This window comes from Phyllobates terribilis, unplaced genomic scaffold (assembly GCF_046119375.1).
Source record: "Phyllobates terribilis strain yellow unplaced genomic scaffold, ASM4611937v1 Scaffold_1__5_contigs__length_1240528914, whole genome shotgun sequence".
Classification (NCBI taxonomy): domain Eukaryota; kingdom Metazoa; phylum Chordata; class Amphibia; order Anura; family Dendrobatidae; genus Phyllobates; species Phyllobates terribilis.
In genome coordinates, this window is record NW_027362761.1 from 205,547,581 (window position 1) to 205,568,031 (window position 20,451).

Sequence of the window (20,451 nt, forward strand, 5' to 3'; positions counted from 1 at the left end):
CTATGACAGCAGCTAATTTACAAAACAGGCTCTTCTCCAGAACAGAGGAGAAAACCCCACATGAATTGTGACATGGTGAGAAGTCTAGTGTAACGTTTTTGGTTACAGAGTTCAGGTGCTTCTCACAAAATTAGAATATCATCAAAAAGTTAATTTATTTCAGTTCTTCAATAAAAAAAAGTGAAACTTATATATTATATAGAGTCATTACAAACAGTGATCTATTTCAAGTGTTTATTTCTGTTAATGTTGATGATTATGGCTTACAGCCAATGAAAACACAAAAGTCATTATCTCAGTAAATTAGAATACTTTATAACAACAGCTAGAAATATGTTTTTAAAATCTGAAATGTTGGCCTACTGAAATGTATGTTCAGTAAATGCCCTCAATACTGGGTCGGGGCTCATTTTGCATCAATTACTGCATTAATGCGGCGTGGCATGGAGGCGATCAGCCTGTGGCACTGCTGAGGTGTTATGGAAGCCCAGGTTGCTTTGGTTGCAGCCTTCAGCTCATCTGCATTTATTGGTGAAAAACAAACTAAAGTTGGAAAAAAAAATCATAATAATTACCCCTTCCCGACCAGGTGATAGTTTGTTCTTGTGCTTTAATTTTTTTCTCCCAAGAGGCATAACTTTTTTTTTTTTTCATCGATAGAGCCATGTGAGGGCTTTTTTTTGCGGGATAAGCTGTACTTTTCAATGACCCCATCCATTTTATAATGTGATGTACTGGAAAGCAGCAAAAAAAATCCAAAAATAGCAAAAAAGCGCAATTCTGTTTTTTATTATTTACAGCGTTCATTTTACAGTAAAAATTACCTGGCAATATGAGTCTTCAGGTCAGTATAATTATAATGATACCAAATGTTATGATTTTTTATTATTTAAGTGGTGAAAAAAAAAGCAGAAATTTGTTAAAAAAAAAATTTGCTTGTGTCGCCATTTTCCAAGAGCTGTAACGTTTTAAAATTTTGGGATATGGACTGTGTGAGGGCTTGTTTTTTGCGCTCCGAGTCGATGTTTTTACTGATATCATTTTGGGGTTTATATAATGTTTTAATCGCCTGTTATTACATTTTCTTGTACTGTTGTGGCAGCCGAAAAAAAACGCAATTTTGGTGCTTTGATTTTTCTTTTCATTATACCGTTTACCGATCAGATTAATTTATTTAATATTTTGATATATCAGACTTTCATGAACACTTTGATAGATAAATATATATTTTTTTAATTTCTTTATTTTTACTGGATGAAATGGGGAGTGATTTGAAATTTAATATTATTTTAAATTTTTTTCATATTTTTTAAAGCAAAACACTTTTTTTCACTTTTCACTGTATTGTTAGTCCCCTTAGGGGACTTCAAGCTACATTCATCTGATTTCTTGCGCTATACACAGCAGAGCATCAGCATTGCTATGTATAGAAAAAATCGTGTGTATTACCTCCAGCAACTAAATGATTTCCTTCTTCAGTGTTAGACGTATCTGCCAATAAATATTCAGTGGTAAACATTGCAAAAGATCTAAAACAATATTAATTATTTTTGTTACCTATCCAAATCCCCAGACTGACAGCCATGGCTAAGCGAGGAGTGCGACGACGTAAAGATTGCAATGGATATACTGTCACATAGCACCGGTCAACACTCATTGCTGTAAGAGTTATGCAGGTTGCCTGGGCTGTAACCTAGAAAAAACAGATATGGAAATCATTTTCACACAAAAATAAAGATAGTAATTTAACATTGCACTAAATGGCAAATACGTTACAACATGTCTAGTAGCATTTTCCTACAATCTTTACTCATACCTCCCAACTGTCCCAGATCCAACGGGACAGTCTACAATTTAGGGAGTTGTCCTGCTGTCCCGCTGTCAAAACACAGATAACAGATACAGTTAAAGAAAATGATAGAGCAAGGAAATGTCAAATGCTTGCTCCAACAGTCCATAAATGTGGAGACAAGGTCACGTGACAATTTCAGATCATGTGACTGAACAGCAGAGATCAGCTCATCCATCAGGGCAGGGAGACAGGGAAGTGTTTTGCTTGCATGAGCCTATTGGCTCCTTGTGATCGTGTTGTGCTGTGGTTGATGGGCACATAGAATAATCCAATCCCATAAGCTGTTAATACCGTTATCAGAGATTGACAGCAGCATTTAACAGTTTAACTGTGTATCACAGTCATTATTTGCCGGGTATGGGTCAAGCTCAGCTGAGCTGTTTAGAGACATTAAGGGGCACTGAGCACTCTAATTTTCATTCTTGATCAAAAAATTTCTGTAGAATGGAAAGAATGATTAGAACATTAACCCCTTTCTGACGTGGTATGTAATAGTACACACCACGTCGGCACCCCCTGTTCAGCGCGGGCTGAAATTCATTGTTTGCAGAAGGAAAAATACAGCATTACAGCATTTTTATTTTATTCATTTATTTATTTTACTCACTTATATAGTGCCATTAATTCCACAGTGCTTTATAGACATTATGGGCATTGTCCCCATTGGGGCTCACAATCTATGTTCCCTATCAGTATGTCTTTTGAATGTGGGAGGAGACTGGAGAACCAGGAGGAAACCCATGCAAACATGAGGTGAACATACAAACTCCTTGCAGATGTTGTCCTTGGTGGGATTTGAACCCAGGACCCCAGCACTGCAAGGCTTTAGTGATAACCATTGAGCCATCATGCCGCCCCATACAGCATGTTTGGGCCTATTTTGCCACATCTGGATCAGGACAGCTTGCCGTCATTAAAGGGTTATTTTTAAGTTGTCTCTTGAGTAGCACACAGCTTTCCAGTTTCTTTCACTTCCTGGTTTCTAGAGATGGTGGAAGCGTAAGAGGCAGACTTCAAAGCTATGCAAATTGTAATGGAGAACAGTTTGAGCACCTGCGTTGATAAAATTTAAGGGCTTTTGTATTATTGTTCAGAATAAAATTTAATTGTCAATGTTATGCTTGTGCTAGTAAATATAATTTTATATATAAATCAAAATAAATATTATTTTCTGTCCACCTACTTTTGGACCACCCTGTATAGTACACTTTACAGGAACTAAATTTAATGTATACACAATGCATTCATCAATTTTAACAAATCCCATAAAATAACAGGGTTTTAGGTGGAGAAGACCTAGATTTTCTAGAAGTAAGAATGTACAGTACAGACCAAAAGTTTGGACACACCTTCTCATTTAAAGATTTTTCTGTATTTGCATGACTATGAAAATTGTACATTCACACTGAAGGCATCAAAACTATGAATTAACACATGTGGAATTATATACTTAACAAAAAAGTGTGAAACAACTGAAAATATGTGTTATATTCTAGGTTCTTCAAAGTAGCCACCTTTTGCTTTGATGACTGCTTTGCACACTCTTGGCATTCTCTTGATGAGCTTCAAGAGGTAGTCACCGGAAATGGTCTTCCAACAATCTTGAAGGAGTTCCCAGAGATTCTTAGCACTTGTTGGCCCTTTTGCCTTCACTCTGCGGTCCAGCTCACCCCAAACCATCTCGATTGGGTTCAGGTCTGGTGACTGTGGAGGCCAGGTCATCTGGCGTAGCTCCCCATCACTCTCCTTCTTGGTCAAATAGCCCTTACACAGCCTGTAGGTGTGTTTGGGGTCATTGTCCTGCTGAAAAATAAATGATGGTCCAACTAAACGCAAACCGGATGGAATAGCATGCCGCTGTAAGATGCTGTGGTAGCCATGCTGGTTCAGTATGCCTTCAATTTTGAATAAATCCCCAACAGTGTCACCAGCAAAGCACCCCCCACCATTACACCTCCTCCTCCATGCTTCACGGTGGGAACCAGGCATGTAGAGTCCATCCGTTCACCTTTTCTGCGTCGCACAAAGACACGGTGGTTGGAACCAAAGATCTCAAATTTGGACTCATCAGACCAAAGCACAGATTTCCACTGGTCTAATGTCCATTCCTTGTGTTCTTTAGCCCAAACAAATCTCTTTTGCTTGTTGCCTGTCCTTAGCAGTGGTTTCCTAGCAGCTATTTTACCATGAAGGCCTGCTGCACAAAGTCTCCTCTTAACAGTTGCTGAAAAGATGTGTCTGCTGCTAGAACTCTGTGTGGCATTGACCTGGTCTCTAATCTGAGCTGCTGTTAACCTGCGATTTCTGAGGCTGGTGACTCGGATAAACTTATCCTCAGAAGCAGAGGTGACTCTTGGTCTTCCTTTCCTGGGGCGGTCTTCATGTGAGCCAGTTTCTTTGTAGCGCTTGATGGTTTTTGCAACTGCACTTGGGGACACTTTCAAAGTTTTCCCAATTTTTCTGACTGACTGACCTTCATTTCTTAAAGTAATGATGGCCACTCGTTTTTCTTTACTTAGCTGCTTTTTTCTTGCCATAATACAAATTCTAACAGTCTATTCAGTAGGACTATCAGCTGTGTATCCACCAGACTTCTGCACAACACAACTGATGGTCCCAACCCCATTTATAAGGCAAGAAATCCCACTTATTAAACCTGACAGGGCACACCTGTGAAGTGAAAACCATTTCCGGTGACTACCTCTTGAAGCTCATCAAGAGAATGCCAAGAGTGTGCAAAGCAGTCATCAAAGCAAAAGGTGGCTACTTTGAAGAACCTAGAATATAATATATATTTTCAGTTGTTTCACACTTTTTTGTTAAGTATATAATTCCACATGTGTTAATTCATAGTTTTGATGCCTTCAGTGTGAATGTAGAATTTTCAAAGTCATGAAAATACAGAAAATCTTTAAATGAGAAGGTGTGTCCAAACTTTTGGTCTGTACTGTATGTAGGTATGTTTGTTTCAAATAAAAATGTACAGTATTTTTGCTGTACTCTTTATGGCAGGTGAATTTTCTGTATGATCAACCTGCAATAAGAATTCTTTCTTTAAAGCACTAACTGGAGTTTTCTATAGGCCACTAACATTATCATCTCATTCAGTAGCCAAGTCAAGTGTCTCAATTTTTAAAGGTCCAACAATCAATTATGCATGTTAAAGGGAACCTGTCATGTAATTTTTCCTTTCTAAACTGGCCCCATTGCGTTGTTAGTGATGCAATGTGCATCACGAATACACTTTTTTCATTAAAATCTGCACTTTTATCCTTTGTAAAAAAGCACGTTGTATAGTTATAGCTTACCTGCTCATTTAGTCATAGGGGTGTGCTTCGTGGCGTTTAGTCAGGCTTGTCGCCGCCCAGGCCATTTTCTTTTTTTTTACTTAGTTTGCACCTACGTCACTATTTTCGTTGTTTAAATCCCATGCTTGTGCAGTGTGTACTGGCCAGCCGCGGCTCCCTGTGCGTGCACAGTGAAGTTGTGTGTAGTTCCACAGCTTCACATAGCTAATGGATAAAAACAAGTTTACCTACTTCAGTGAAAAAAGAATGGATGCAACTAGGATGGCAACTAAGAAAAAAATGTGTCCTTTTCTCTTGTATAGTAACTCTCATATGTGTAAATGCAGCCTTAGACAACCCACCTTGTCAGATAAATGCTGAGTCAAGAAGGAGAGCAAATTGCACACACGAGTTCAGGTTTCCTGCAATTCAGGTCTACATGAATTTTAGATAAATCTGAGTAAATAGAGGTGAGTTACAATACCAGACACTGAGATCAATGTAGCGCTGCTTCTTTAAAAAAAAACTAAAAAAGGAACGCACAATCTTTTTTTAATACTGGATATCCTTAGTTATGAAAATTCATGATCAAAATCAGTTTCGTAGATTAGTTCAGGAAAATAATTATCATTTTTTTGTTATGCACTTAGTTTTATTCAAATATTTGATGTTTTTTTCATGTTACTATCCACATAAAAGACTTGAAATAATCTAGTTTCACACTGGTAACCAGGCATCTGTCTTGTGGGGTGCACGTATATAATGTTGGACAGTCCGCCTGATCTAAAAGTATGGGCGTCATCAATAGGCTGTAAGCCAGACACTGTGCAACACACGTATCTGTGTGACTGGCGCCCTATACAAGCTCCATCTGTGTGCATCTTTAATACTACACAGCCACCCCCTCCATGAATTGGCAGGTTTGTGAGTGGCTGTCGCATCAGTATTCCACACCTGTGCTGCCCCCGCCTTTATCATGGGGGTCTGCTGCATCCTGCTAGTGCATTGATAATCTGACCTGGTGTTGGTAAGGCTGTTTTCTTTTCTGTGATGTTTTTTTGTTATACACTTAGTAGCATGAAAAAACATCAAATATTTGAATAAAACGATCTACAAAAAAAGAGTTGAAATATTCTAGTTTTCACACTGGCCACCAGGCCAGCCTAAGATGGACTGATACTTCTTTATTTTCTATAGCTTTCTTGCATAAAAAAAGAGTTGAACTGAGTTATCACATTGTCTGCTGAGGATGGGAATATGTATTTTTACAAGACCTATTTCAGAATTTTTTAAAAAGTTGTCAAATTGCTGATATTTTGCTGACAGTTTATTGTACAGGTGGAGGCCTGGATAAGGGTAGTAACACCATGCATACATCTCCCATGTGATTCGCTGATCTTTGGGCGAGGGCTGTGCTCTATCACTACTTCTAGACTGTAATAGTCTATGACATTTTTTCAACTGAGTTCCAGTCATTTTAGCAACCATAAGCACACACCCTAAGGGCTATTTCACATGTCTTGATATTTCCTGTACTGGAAAAACCAGAATCGGAGATATCCGTGTCCGTGTGTGGCATACATGTGGCAACCGTGTGCCACCCGTGTGTCGCATCAGTATCACACGTACTGGTACCTTGGAAACAGCGGTACAGTTCGCGCTGTTCCCAAGCGCCAGGTGCTGGGGGCAAGTCTCATCATTGTCCTCTGCTCAGCGCTATCAGGGGACAATGTTGAGAGTTGTATTCAGCCCCCACTGAATACATCAAGTGTAAAAATAAGAATAAAATGAAAAAACATAATATCCCTCACCTGTCCGAAGTTGAAAGAATCTATAGTGTCCCATGCCGTAATTCATCTGTGCGTCATTTGCTCATCACCATGAGCGGTGGCTTGAGGCAACCGATCATGTTGAAGAGCAAAGGAGAATGACTCGATGCTGCGAGAGCGGGCCCCTACAAAATGAACAGTCACTTCTAGCCACCATTCATGGTGATTAGCAAATGTCGCACAGATGGATCACGACGTGGGACACTATGGATTCTTTCAACTTTGGACAAGTGAGGTATATTGTGTTTTTTTATTTTATTCTTATTTTTACACTTGATGCATTCAGCAGGGGCTGAATACAACTCTCAACATTGTCCCCTGCTAGAGCTGATCTCAGCGTGAGCAGGGGACAGTGATGAGACTTGCCTCCAGCACCCAGCGCCTGGAACAGTGTGAACTGTTTCCCAGGCGCCGGTACGTGTCACACGGGTGATACACAGATGTCATCCATGTATCATCAGTGTTCACATGGGACATTTTGCGGCACGCACTGCAGGTAAAAAATGGACATGTCAGCATGTTTTGCCCACGGACACAAGGTCCGTGGAAACACACTGACATATGCGCAGACCCATTCATGTCAATGGGTCTACATGTGCAAGTGTCTCCATGTCTCCAGTACGTGTGAAAACTGTCACCACACATACTGGAGACAGGGACCTGTGAATGAGGCCTATGACACCGTCTATACATACAAGATTGAAAGGAAATGTGTTTCTCCAACTTGGCTGCACCCAAGAAAGTTTTAATAAATGTAAAATAGGCTACAACATTTTAAAAGCAGAAGAAAAACATACCTTTTCTTTTACAGGCATTATTTCCATATATAAGGTCAATCTGTTTCACGCTAGAAGGAAACTGATACCAGAACTGATCCCATAGGTTTTTATGGGATCGTAGCCAATAATCAAGTGCATCAGTTGTTGACTTTTGAACCAGATAAAAAAATGTTGCATGCAGTATTTTTGGCTCTGGCTATGGTCACCAGAAATTCCTGGACAGTTTGTAAGAATGTAACATGTTTTTTTTCCTCTGTCTTTAATAAACAGTCCATAATTAGGGATGAGCGAACCTGAACGGTACAGTTCGGGGTTTGTACCGGATACCTAGTGTCCGGTGCAGAACCCCGAACACAAGCTTCTCCTGGAAGTTCGTGTTAGTGTTCGGGTTTGCCAGCCGAATAAAGCTTGTTGAAAGGCTGCAGCACAGCCAATCAATAAGCTTTAAGGCTGTGGGCACTTCCGGCTACATTACATCCATGGCAATTATTGGTATGGCTGTGATTGCCCATCGCGCCACCCGTGACCCTGCCTGTATAAACGCTGGATAAAGGATGGCATGAGGGACAGTGTAATAAAAATAAATAATTTTAGAAAACGACATGGGGTTCCCCCTATTTTTAATAATCAGCCAAGGGAAAGCAGACAGCTGTGAGCTGGTCTTATTATGCTGGGAAGAGGCCAATATTCCAGCCCAATAATATCAACCCCCAGCTGTCTTCTTTGCCTTAGCTGGTTATTAAAAATGGGGGACCCTAAAAAATTATGTGGGGCCCCCCTATTTTTAATAACCAGCTAAGGCAAAGTAGATAGCTGGGGGCTGATAGTAATAGGCTGGAAAGGTCCATGGATATTGGTCCCTTCCCAGCCTAATAAGACCAGCCCTCAGCCTCCCCAGAAATGGCGCATCCATTAGATCCGCCAATCCTGGCTCTTAGCCTTGGCTCTTCCTGATTGCCCTGGTGCAGTGGCAGTCGGGGTAATGGGATTGTGTGGTTGATGTCAGCTGTGTAATGTCCTCTGACATCAAGAACACGTGTTAGTAGTGGAGAGGCGTCTATCAGACACCCCCATTACTTACCCAGGAAGTAAAAAGAGAAGAAAACACACACAAAAAAATCTTAATTTGAAAAAATACACAAAAAAATCTTTGTTTGAAAAAAAAACTTCCCCAACAACTTCCCCCAACAATTTCCTTCTTTCACCCATTTATTTAAAACAATGGAGGTCCCACGCCAATCCGCCGCAGTCCACATGGAGGTCTATGACGATCCACGTCTCTGTCTTCCCGTGTATGATGCAATCCATAGACTGCCACTGCCGGGTCTCATGCTGTACTCCGCCAGGTCTTGCGGAGTACAGCATGAGAGCCGGAATGCTAAACGATGACATGGCATCATCAGCCATGGGAATAATGTCATCACCCATTCTCAAGGTTCCATAGGGCACTAGCTCACAGATGTCTGCTTTCACTTGGCTGGTTATTAATAATAGGGGGGACCACACATCAGTTTTTTCATTTTCTTATTAATTAGCAAATACAGTAAACTACACACGCAAGGCAGTGCACAATACATATAAGCGCTAATGTGGAGAGCTGCAGATAACACCAACTCTAGCAGGGTTTCCAAAATGTATTAACAAACCGATGTAGAAAAAGAAAGGTGTCTAAATGTCTGCGCTTCTCCGCATGCAATGATGATCTCGTGTCCAATGGATAGATATAAGAATTTTATTAAATAAAAGCCACATTCATTGAAACGCGTTTGAATGAGTTGATACTACTCTTCCACCTGGATCTCCGCTTCCTGGTTCAAGATTATTAATTTTTATCTTTTTATTCCATGTTATTTTAAGTAATTTCCCTATCCACATTTGATTGCAGGGCAATTGTCCTGCTCTTACCCCCATTTTGCTTCCTTTTTCAGCCCCTTAGCCCTTACTATGACCATTTTACAGCCATTTTACAGCACCAAAGTTTGGGTCTCCATTGACTTATATGTCTGGGGTCAAGTTCTGGTACCCGAACTGAACTTTGGACTAAAGTTCGGCCGAACCCAACAAACTTGAACTTTCATGGATCCTCTCATCCCTATCCATAATCTTTGAATTGACTTGAGAAGCTTGTGCAGTGTATTTTGATTGTAATTCATATCATTTTTCAGTTCATAGAGAATGCTTTTAGTAATATCAGTTTACTGAAACCATGCAGTTTTCCAATATGTTTCTAAAAAAATGTCAGTCTGTGATTTCTGTTTAAGTTGTCTAGAACTGGGCCATATTTGCCACGGGGCACCGGAGGTCCGGTGCTTAGGGTGACAGGTTACAGAGGATGGTGATAGTGTTAAAGTAAAAAATACAAAACAAAAAAAAAAACTTTGTTTTTTCTTGCTAGTCCAAATAACAAAACAGGCATCTTTACATAGGTGGGAGAGTCTGAAGATTCAACGCCTCCATTTCTGTTAGTATCTTATTGGAAGTTTTTTTTTTTCCTTTTTTATGCCCTTTAATTCTGAGCAGAACATTGGAGGCCCAATCCTGAGACCCAACCAATTGTTCAAAAGTCTTTTTAGTGTGCAGCTCAGGAATCATGAGTGCATGTACAGCGTAGTACAAATACAGTAGAAAGTCATAGGTTTTTCTGTGCTCCTGTGTTCTGGGCTGAACATGTCTAAGAGATTTCTTTGTACTGATGGTGTTTCTGGTTCTGTAATAATGTACTGATAGTGGTTTTGGTGATGAATTTATGTACTGATGGTGGTTCTGGTGATTTATTCATGTAGTGTTGGCGGTTCTGGTCATTTATTTATGTACTGATGATGGTTCTGGTGATGTGTTTATGTACTGATAATGTTTATTGTGTTGTACCAGAAACAGAAAAAACTGACTGAGCACTCCATCTCTATGCTGCAGGTGGTTTTAATTGCAGTAGGATCTTACTTTCCCACATATAAGCAGACTGATGTCCCTTAGAGAGCTATTCACATTGGTAGGGTCCTGGCTGTTATGATCTGCTACAGGGACTAAGGAAAGACAGGAGAACTGTCCCTACAATAGAACTAAACTAGATCCCTACGATGTAACGGGGAACCTGATCCTGCGATCAGACCCGCTAAAGTCCTCGGCTAGTCTGAACGAAGACCTATAGATGTGAGGGAGGGATCCCTACAAGAACTAGGGACTGGGATAAGTTGGACACCTCCTAGCAGAAATAGTAGCAGTAAAAGACAAACACACAACAAAAAGCATAGAGGTCAGAAGACCTAGCAAAACTAACAGAGAACGGCAACAGAGCACCAAGCTAGCTCAAGAGTAGTAAATACAATGAAGTCCAGCAAGACCAGGAGGGCGGAGCCGGATTAAATAGGCAAAAATGGTCATGTGACCAGCAAACTAAAAAAAACCTAACAGGAGAGTTCTAACAGTACCCCCTCTTCTAAGAGGATCCTCCGGATCCCCTAGGCCCAGGCTTACCAGGAAACCTCCTGTGAAACGCTCTGACAAGTCTGGAAGCAGAAACATCATCTGCCCTCACCCATGAGTTATCCTCAGGTCCGAAACCCTTCCAAGCGACGAGATACTGCAAACTCCCTCTATACCGTCTAGAATTTAGGATGCGGGAAATTTCATATTCCCCGTCCTCCACCACCGGAGGAACAGTGGCAGAGGCGTCACCATCAGACACATCAGCTTTTTTCAACAGAGAAACATGAAACACCGGGTTAATCTTCCAGGACGTAGGAACCTCCAACCTAACAGCAGATTGGTTAACTATCTGCAGCACCTTAAAGGGCCCTACGAACTTGGGACCCAATTTTTTAGAAGGAATCCTCAATCGCAGATTCTTAGAGGACAACCAAACCATGTCACCAACAGCAAACAAAACCTCTTGCCGTTTCCTATCAAAGTACCTCTTAGATTTTTTGTTAGCCTCCTGAAGATTACCACGCACATCCGTCCAAACTCTCTCCAAATCACCGGAAAAACTCTCCTCCTCAGGCACAGCCGAAACCAATTTGGAGAATGACCCAAAAGACGGATGTCTCCCAGAACAACAAAAAAAAGGCGAACACCCAGCAGAAGAGGATGTATGGTTGTTAAGAGCAAATTCAGCAAGTGGCAGAAACTCAGACCACCCCTCTTGATTGTCTGCCACAAAACAACGCAAGAACTGCTCAACATCCTGATTCTTCCTTTCTGTCTGGCCATTAGACTCAGGATGATATCCAGATGAAAACGACAAATGAACTCCCAACCTGTCACAAAAGGCACACCAAAAACGAGCCACGAACTGAGGTCCCCTATCAGAAACAATGTCAGTAGGAACACCATGTAGTCTGACAATTTCCTTGACAAAGGCCTTAGCGAGTGTCTTAGCGCAAGGCAGTTTGATGAAGGGAACCAAGTGACACATCTTGCTAAAACGGTCCATGACCACCCAGATGACCGTGAAACCTTCAGAGGGGGGAAGGTCAGTAATAAAGTCCATAGCCAGATGTGTCCAAGGTGCACTAGGAACCTCCAGAGGGCAAAGCAACCCCGCAGCAGGAGCATGCGAAGACTTGGATCTAGCACACACAGTACATTGGCGCACCCACTTAATGACTTCCTTCTGCCATCCAGGCCACCAAAAACTGCGACCCACAAGTCTCTTGGTCTCAGAAATTCCTGGATGACCTGCCAACCGAGACTCATGACACTCAACAAACAAATCTCTCCTAAAGGTCCTAGGCACAAACAACCTCCCATGGGGAGTGTTAGATGGGGCATTCTCCTGAGCTTTAAGAATCTCATCCTCCAAAACGGAGTCCAAAGCAGCAATCACAACACCTTCTTGTAAAATGCTCTCCTCTTCCTCCTCAACACCGACCATGGGAGAAAAGCTGCGAGACAAAGCATCCGCTTTAACATTCTTGGTACCCGGGATGTAAGTAACGGAAAAATTAAACTGCGAGAAAAAAAGTGCCCACCTAGCCTGACGGGCATTCAAGCGCTTGGCAGCATCAAGATAGATCAGATTTTTATGATCAGTGAAAACCTGAATGGGAAATTCAGCACCTTCCAAGAGGTGACGCCAGTGTTCAAATGCGAGTTTAATCGCCAGCAATTCCCGATTACCAATATCGTAATTAAGTTCAGTCTCAGAAAATTTTTTTGAAAAAAAGGCACAGGGATGTACTCCATCCTTGTTTTCCTGAGACAACACCGCACCGACCCCCACCGAAGAAGCATCAACCTCAACCAAAAACGGCTTAGTCACATCAGGCTGCATAAGGATGGGAGCAGAGGTGAACCTCTCCTTTAGAAACACAAAAGCTTCAATGGCCTCAGAAGTCCACTGAACCGCATTAGCACCTTTCCTGGTGAGATCGGTCAGCGGTTTGACAATAATAGAAAATTTTTTTATGAATTTTCTGTAATAATTGGCGAAACCCAAAAACCTCTGTATCGATTTCAAACCAATAGGCCTAGGCCATTCCTGCACAGCTTGAACTTTAACCGGGTCCATCTCAAAACTTTCACTGGAGATAATGTAGCCCAAAAAACTAATTCTCTGTACAGCGAACTCACATTTCTCCAGCTTAGCAAAAAGCGAATTGTCCATTAATAACTGTAATACCTCACGTACGCTCCGCCAATGAGACTCCAGATCAGGCGAATAAATCAGAATGTCATCCAAATACACAACCACATTTTTGCCGATTAAAGGTCTAAGGATGTCATTAATAAGATTCTGAAAAAATGCTGGAGCATTGGTAAGACCAAAAGGCATAACCAGATTCTCAAAATGACCCACAGGAGTGTTAAAAGCAGTCTTCCATTCATCACCCTCCTTCATGCGCAACAAATTGTATGCCCCCCGGAGATCAATTTTAGAGAACCACTTGGCCCCCACTAACTGGTTAAATAAATCAGGAATCAATGGCAGTGGGTAAGGATTGCGTACAGTAATTTTATTAATCTCACGAAAGTCCAGACAAGGACGTAAACCGCCATCTTTTTTTTTTTACAAAAAAAAATCCAACAGCCACAGGAGACTTCGAAGGCTTAATGTGACTGGCGGCCAAGCTTGTCTGTATGTATTCCTCCAAAGCCTTTCTCTCAGGAATAGTAAGATTAAATAAACGACTTTTAGGAAGAGTCGCTCCAGGGACAAATTCAATGGTACAATCATAGTCTCTATGGGGAGGCAAAATTTGTGACTCCTCCTCAGAAAAAACTCTCCAAAAATCCTGAATAGGTACAGGCAATTCCCCTTTATCCACAGCAGCAATACGTCCGTTACAACACTTGTCATAACACTTAGGGCTCCAGGACTTAATTTCATTGGTAGACCAATCCAGTACAGGATTGTGCAATTTTAACCAGGGTAATCCCAATATTACTGGAGAAGGCAAATTATCCAATACCACCAAATCCAAATTTTCTTGGTGAATACCATTAATAGTGAGGGGAAATTCACAGACCTTATGAGTAACACTCTTCAAGGGAGAGCCATCAACAGAAACCACAGCAATAGGGGATGACAAAGTTTTAGGTTCTAATCTAAGTTTTTCCAAGAATCCCCCATCAATCACATTCAGAGTAGAACCACAATCCACAAATACCCGAAATTCAATTAATTCATCCTGAGCAGCAGTAGTGGCAGATAGGAATACTCCCTTAGAATTTAAACAGGCAATACGGGCATAACTGACCATTTTTTTTTCTTTCTTCAAACGAAGCACACAGTTCTTAATAAAATGACCAGAATTTCCGCAATAGAAGCACAAGCCTTCAGAAAGCCTGCGATCTTTTTCCTGAGAGCGGGGTGTCTTCGCTCCAATCTCCATCGGCTCTCCATTGTCAGCACAGACCCTCTCAAGACTCGGAGCTGACATAGCAGAGAATTTGCTCTCATTAACCCTTGCACGCAGTCTCCTGTCCACCCGTATAGCTAATTGCATAGCCTCCTGCAAGTTTCCAGGTGTGGGATAAGCAATCAGTAAATCCTTAACCCTTTCACCTAGCCCTGCAAGAAACAAGCTTTTCAAAGCTGAATCGTTCCACCCCACCTGGGCAGACCACCGACGGAAGTGAGAACAATATTTTTCCACATTACCTGATCCCTGCCTCAAACGTCTCAATTCAGACTCAGCAGATGAGACACGATCAGGATCATCATACAACAAACCCAAAGCAGAAAAAAAACTATCCACTGATCTAAAGCACGGATCACTAGGTTGGAGAGAGAAGGCCCATCCCTGAGGATCTTTGCGCAAAAGTGACATTATGAACCCTATGCGCTGTGATTCATCACCAGAGGATCCGGGTCTCAAACGAAAATACAATAAACAAGCATTTTTAAAAGAAAAAAAATCTTGTTGTTCGCCAAAAAATAAATCAGGCAGACGTACCTTTGGTTCCACAAAATGTGCTCCAGAACAGCTACTCACGTGTTGTTGGAGCTTGGCCACCTCCAGAGAGAGTCCCTGCAAGCGTTGAGCCAAATCTTGAACCGAGACCATGATGGAAAACTGGAGGTCTTTCCTTAGAGAAAATTTTTTTTTTTTCTTTTAGGGCTGGACTTACTGTTATGATCTGCTACAGGGACTAAGGAAAGACAGGAGAACTGTCCCTACAATAGAACTAAACTAGATCCCTACGATGTAACGGGGAACCTGATCCTGCGATCAGACCCGCTAAAGTCCTTGGCTAGTCTGAACGAAGACCTATAGATGTGAGGGAGGGATCCCTACAAGAACTAGGGACTGGGATAAGTTGGACACCTCCTAGCAGAAATAGTAGCAGTAAAAGACAAACACACAACAAAAAGCATAGAGGTCAGAAGACCTAGCAAAACTAACAGAGAACGGCAACAGAGCACCAAGCTAGCTCAAGAGTAGTAAATACAATGAAGTCCAGCAAGACCAGGAGGGCGGAGCCGGATTAAATAGGCAAAAATGGTCATGTGACCAGCAAACTAAAAAAAACCTAACAGGAGAGTTCTAACACTGGCATTTTGAGAAACGCCTTACCGCGGCTGCCAGGTACACATGAATTGGCCAATTTATGCGCTAAGATTTCTCATTTATTTCTATTTTCTACAGCATTAATGCTAATCATATTTCATACTTCATATTTACATGCACGAAGATTTCTCATTTCTATTTTCTACAGCATTGCAGAGTGTTACTTTATTTGTTAATTTTAAGTTTATTGTGTTGTAGTCATGTTCTAATGGTGGTTCTGGTGATGTATTCATATACTGATGGTTGTTCTGGTAATGTATTCATGTACTGATGGCAGATCTGGTGATCTATTCATGTACTGATGGTGGTTCAGATCCTGTATTCATGTAGACTTGGCAAAAGATCATTATAGGTTTAGTGTGCTGTCTGATGCACACATGGACAACACAAAGACTGAAAATGCAGCCATTTGAATGAGGCCACATGTCAGCCAAATAAATGTTTGATTAAAGCCCGCAGACACATTGGATTGTTTAGCCAGAAGCTATCTCGATCGATTCTCCCATGCACAGAAGCACATGCTTTGCAAATCTTGAAATAATGGGAGACAAAAAAATAAATTCTTATTATGAAAGAGGCAAAGGCATATTGCAAGGTTGCATAACTTTTCATTAAAGATAGATTACATTTTTACCTTTAAAGGGAACCTGTCAGGATGTTTATTATATCTCAATAGGATATATGGCAGTGTAGGTCATAGAAATACAAGGTCATGCCGGAATCTATGGACCACCAGTGTGGCATTGTGGAATAACAGATTACAAAGAATAAACAATGTAGCATGATGGTAGGCTGCGGAACAATTAGTGCATTGGCCTACCTCAGTATTCCCCGCCTAGCACCAATCTCTGATGGATTGACAGCTCTGTGCCACTGCTATGTTGCATCGTTTTTGGGCATACATGTACATACTTGTATTTTTATCACCTAGACAGCCATGTGTTCATCCTGACAGGCTCCCTTCAAATAAATACCATTATTTGGCAGCTTTTATGAAGACTACTTACCTGTTGTAAATAGTTCACTCCTCTGCACATGACATCTCCAAATACCCAGCTTGGAAGTGGATACAGTGTTGCAGTAAAAGGGACACAACATACCAGGAAGGTTATGTCTGTAGTGGCAAGATTTGCTGTAAAGAGAAAAGATGTATATACTTCAAATATGGATTACTGCAACTGCAAATGTAACACTCTAAATTACAATTTTCTCAAAGAACTGCATCATAGATCTATTAACCCCTTAGTGACCGAGACAGTTTTGACCTTAATGACCAGGCCAAATTTTTTAAATCTGACCATTGTCACTTTATGAGGTAATAACTCTCGAACGCTTCAACGGATCCCACTGATTCTGAGACTGTTTTTTTCATGACATAATGTACTTCATAATAGTGGTAGAATTTCTGCAATATCACTTGCGCTTATTTGTGAAAATATCAGAAATTTGGCAAAAATTATGAAAATTTTGCAATTTTCAAACTTTTAATTCTTATGCCCTTGTCACACAAAATAGTTAATAAATAACATTTCCCACATGTCAACTTTACATCTGCATAATTTTTTAAACATAATTTTTCTTTTCTTAGGAAGTTAGAAGGGTTAAAAGTTGATCAGCGATTTCTAATTTTTCCAACAAAATTTGCAAAATGATTTTTTTAGGGACCACATCACAATTGAAGTGACTTTGGGGGCCTATATGCATACCCAAAAGTGACACAATTTAAAAACTGCACCCCTCAAACTGCTGAAAACCACATTCAAAGAAGTTTATTAACCCCTCAGGTGCTTCACAGGAACTAAAGCAATGTGGAAGGAAAAAAATGAACATTTTATTTTTTTCACAAAAAGTTTACTTTAGCCCCAATTTTTTTATTTTCACAAGGGTAACAGGATAAAATGGACCCCCAAATTTGTTGTGCAATTTCTCCTGAGTACTCTGATACCTCATATGTAGGGGAAAACTACTGTTTGGGCGCATGGCAGGGCTTATAAGGGAAGGAGCACTGTTTGACTTTTTGATTGCGGAAATGGCTGGAATCAAGAATGAATGCCATGTCGTGTTTGAAGAGCCCATGACGTGCCTAAACAGTGGAAACTCCCCACAAGTGACCCCATTTTGGAAATCAGACCCCTCAAGGAATGTATCTAGATGTGTGGTGAACATCTTGAACCCCCAGGTACTTCATAGAAGTTTATAACGTAGAGCCATGAAAATAAAACAATCACATTTTCCCACAAAAATTTACTTTTAGCCCCAAATTTTTTATTTTCACAAGGGTAACAGAAAAAAATGGACCCTAAAATTTGTTGCGCAATTGGTCCTGAGTACGCTGATACCCCATATGTAGGGTAAAACTATTGTTTGGGCGCACAGCAGGGCTCGGAAAGGAAGGACTGACGTTTTGGAACGCAGACTTTGATGGAATGGTCTACAGGCGTGATGAACTGTTTAGAGAGCCTCTGATGTTCCTAAAATGTGGAAACCCCCCACGTTACCCCATTTTGGAAACTACACCCCTCAAGATTTTATCCAGGCTTATATTGAGCATTTGAACCCACAGGTACTAAACAGAATTTGATAACATTAGGTCGTCATATTAAAAATCTTTTTTTTTCACAAAAATGCAGTTTTAGCCCCAAAATTGTAATTTTCATAATGCATAATAGGAGAAAATGGACCCCATAATTTGTTATGCAATTTCTCTTGAATGCGTTGATACCCCATATGTAGTCAAAAACTTCTGTTTGGGCACATGGCAGGGCTAGGAAATGAAAGAGTGCTATTTGTCTGGAAGAGATTGTAAATGCCATGTGGAGAGCCCCTGACATGCGAAAACAGTAGAAACTCCCCACAAATGACCCCATTTTGGAAACTAGACCCCTCTAGGAATTCATTTAAGGGTGTACTGAGCATTATTAACCTACAGGTGATTCACAAAACTTTATAACTTCAAGATTTGAGAACGAACATTTTTATTCCACTAAAATACTGTTTTAGCATCAAATTAATAATTTATACAAGGGGTAATAGGAGAAAATGGGCCCAATAATTTGTTATGCAATTTTTACTGAACACAGTGATACCCAATATGTGCTTGTACACTACTGTTTGACCACACAGCAGGGGTCCAATGGGAAGGAGTGCAGATTTTGTTTTAATAGAGTGTGGGCTCCATTAGCTGAGACCCTAAGGTGCCAGAACAACAGAAACCCCCTCAGGTGACCCCATATTGGAAACTTCACTGCTTAAGGAATTCATCTGGGGGTGTAGTGAGTATTTTGAATCCATAGGTGCCTCACAGAATTTTATAACATTGAAACGTGAAAATATGACATTTTTGTGGTAAAAATGTAATTTTTGTATTTGCTGCAAATTTGTCAGGTACACAAGGGATAATAGGTGAAACTGAACCCCATAATATATTGTGCAATTTCACCTGAACGTGGTGATGCACCACATGTCATCAGAAATTACTGTTAGGCCACACGTCAGGGCTGAGAAGGAAGGAGCGCGATTTGGCCTTTGCAGCACAGATTTTGGTAGAATATTTTACTGGTGACATTTGCAGAGCCCCAAAAGTGACAGAACAGCAGAAAACCCCCAAAAGTGACCCCATTGTAGAAATTACATCTCAATAAATTAATTTATGGCTGCAGTAACTATTTTGTAATATCAACGCCAGGCTTTTTTCCTGGAGAATTGCAAATATACCAGTTTAGTGCCCATGCATTGTACCCCCATACAGTGTAGAGCCCCCATATATTGTAGAGCCCACATACAGTACAGACCAAAAGTTTGGACACACCTTCTCATTTAAAGATTTTTCTGTATTTGCATGACTATGAAAATTGTACATTCACACTGAAGGCATCAAAACTATGAATTAACACATGTGGAATTATATACTTAACAAAAAAGTGTGAAACAACTGAAAATATATATTATATTCTAGGTTCTTCAAAGTAGCCACCTTTTGCTTTGATGACTGCTTTGCACACTCTTGGCATTCTCTTGATGAGCTTCAAGAGGTAGTCACCGGAAATGGTTTTCACTTCATAGGTGTGCCCTGTCAGGTTTAATAAGTGGGATTTCTTGCCTTATAAATGGGGTTGGGACCATCAGTTGTGTTGTGCAGAAGTCTGGTGGATACACAGCTGATAGTTCTACTGAATAGACTGTTAGAATTTGTATTATGGCAAGAAAAAAGCAGCTAAGTAAAGAAAAACGAGTGGCCATCATTACTTTAAGAAATGAAGGTCAGTGCGAAAAATTGGGAAAACTTTGAAAGTGTCCTCAAGTGCAGTTGCAAAAACCATCAAGCGCTACAAAGAAATTGGCTCACATGAAGACCGCCCCAGGAAAGGAAGACCAAGAGTCACCTCTGCTTCTGAGGATAAGTTTATCTGAGTCACCAGCCTCAGAAATCACAGGTTAACAGCAGCTCACATTAGAGACCAGGTCAATGCCACACAAAGTTCTAGCAGCAGACACATCTCTTCAACAACTGTTAAGAGGAGACTTTGTGCAGCAGGCCTTCATGGTAAAATAGCTGCTAGGAAACCAATGCTAGGGACAGGCAACAAGCAAAAGAGACTTGCTTGGGCTAAAGAACACAAGGAATGGACATTAGACCAGTGGAAATCTGTGCTTTGGTCTGATGAGTCCAAATTTGAGATCTTTGGTTCCAAC

The 20,451-nt window shown here is 40.8% G+C and overlaps 1 protein-coding gene across 1 annotated transcript in view; it reads right to left on the reverse strand.

Moving 5' to 3' along the window:
- The window catches only part of LOC141166323 (G-protein coupled receptor 54-like), a 384,390-nt gene that overhangs the window by 103,793 nt on the left and 260,146 nt on the right, over positions 1-20,451 (reverse strand). Inside the window, exons 2-3 of the mRNA XM_073652897.1 lie at positions 16,767-16,891; positions 1,558-1,693 (exon numbers count right to left, since the gene is read on the reverse strand). Coding sequence (XP_073508998.1) covers positions 1,558-1,693; positions 16,767-16,891 — 261 coding nt within the window. The remainder of the gene's footprint in view (positions 1-1,557; positions 1,694-16,766; positions 16,892-20,451) is intronic.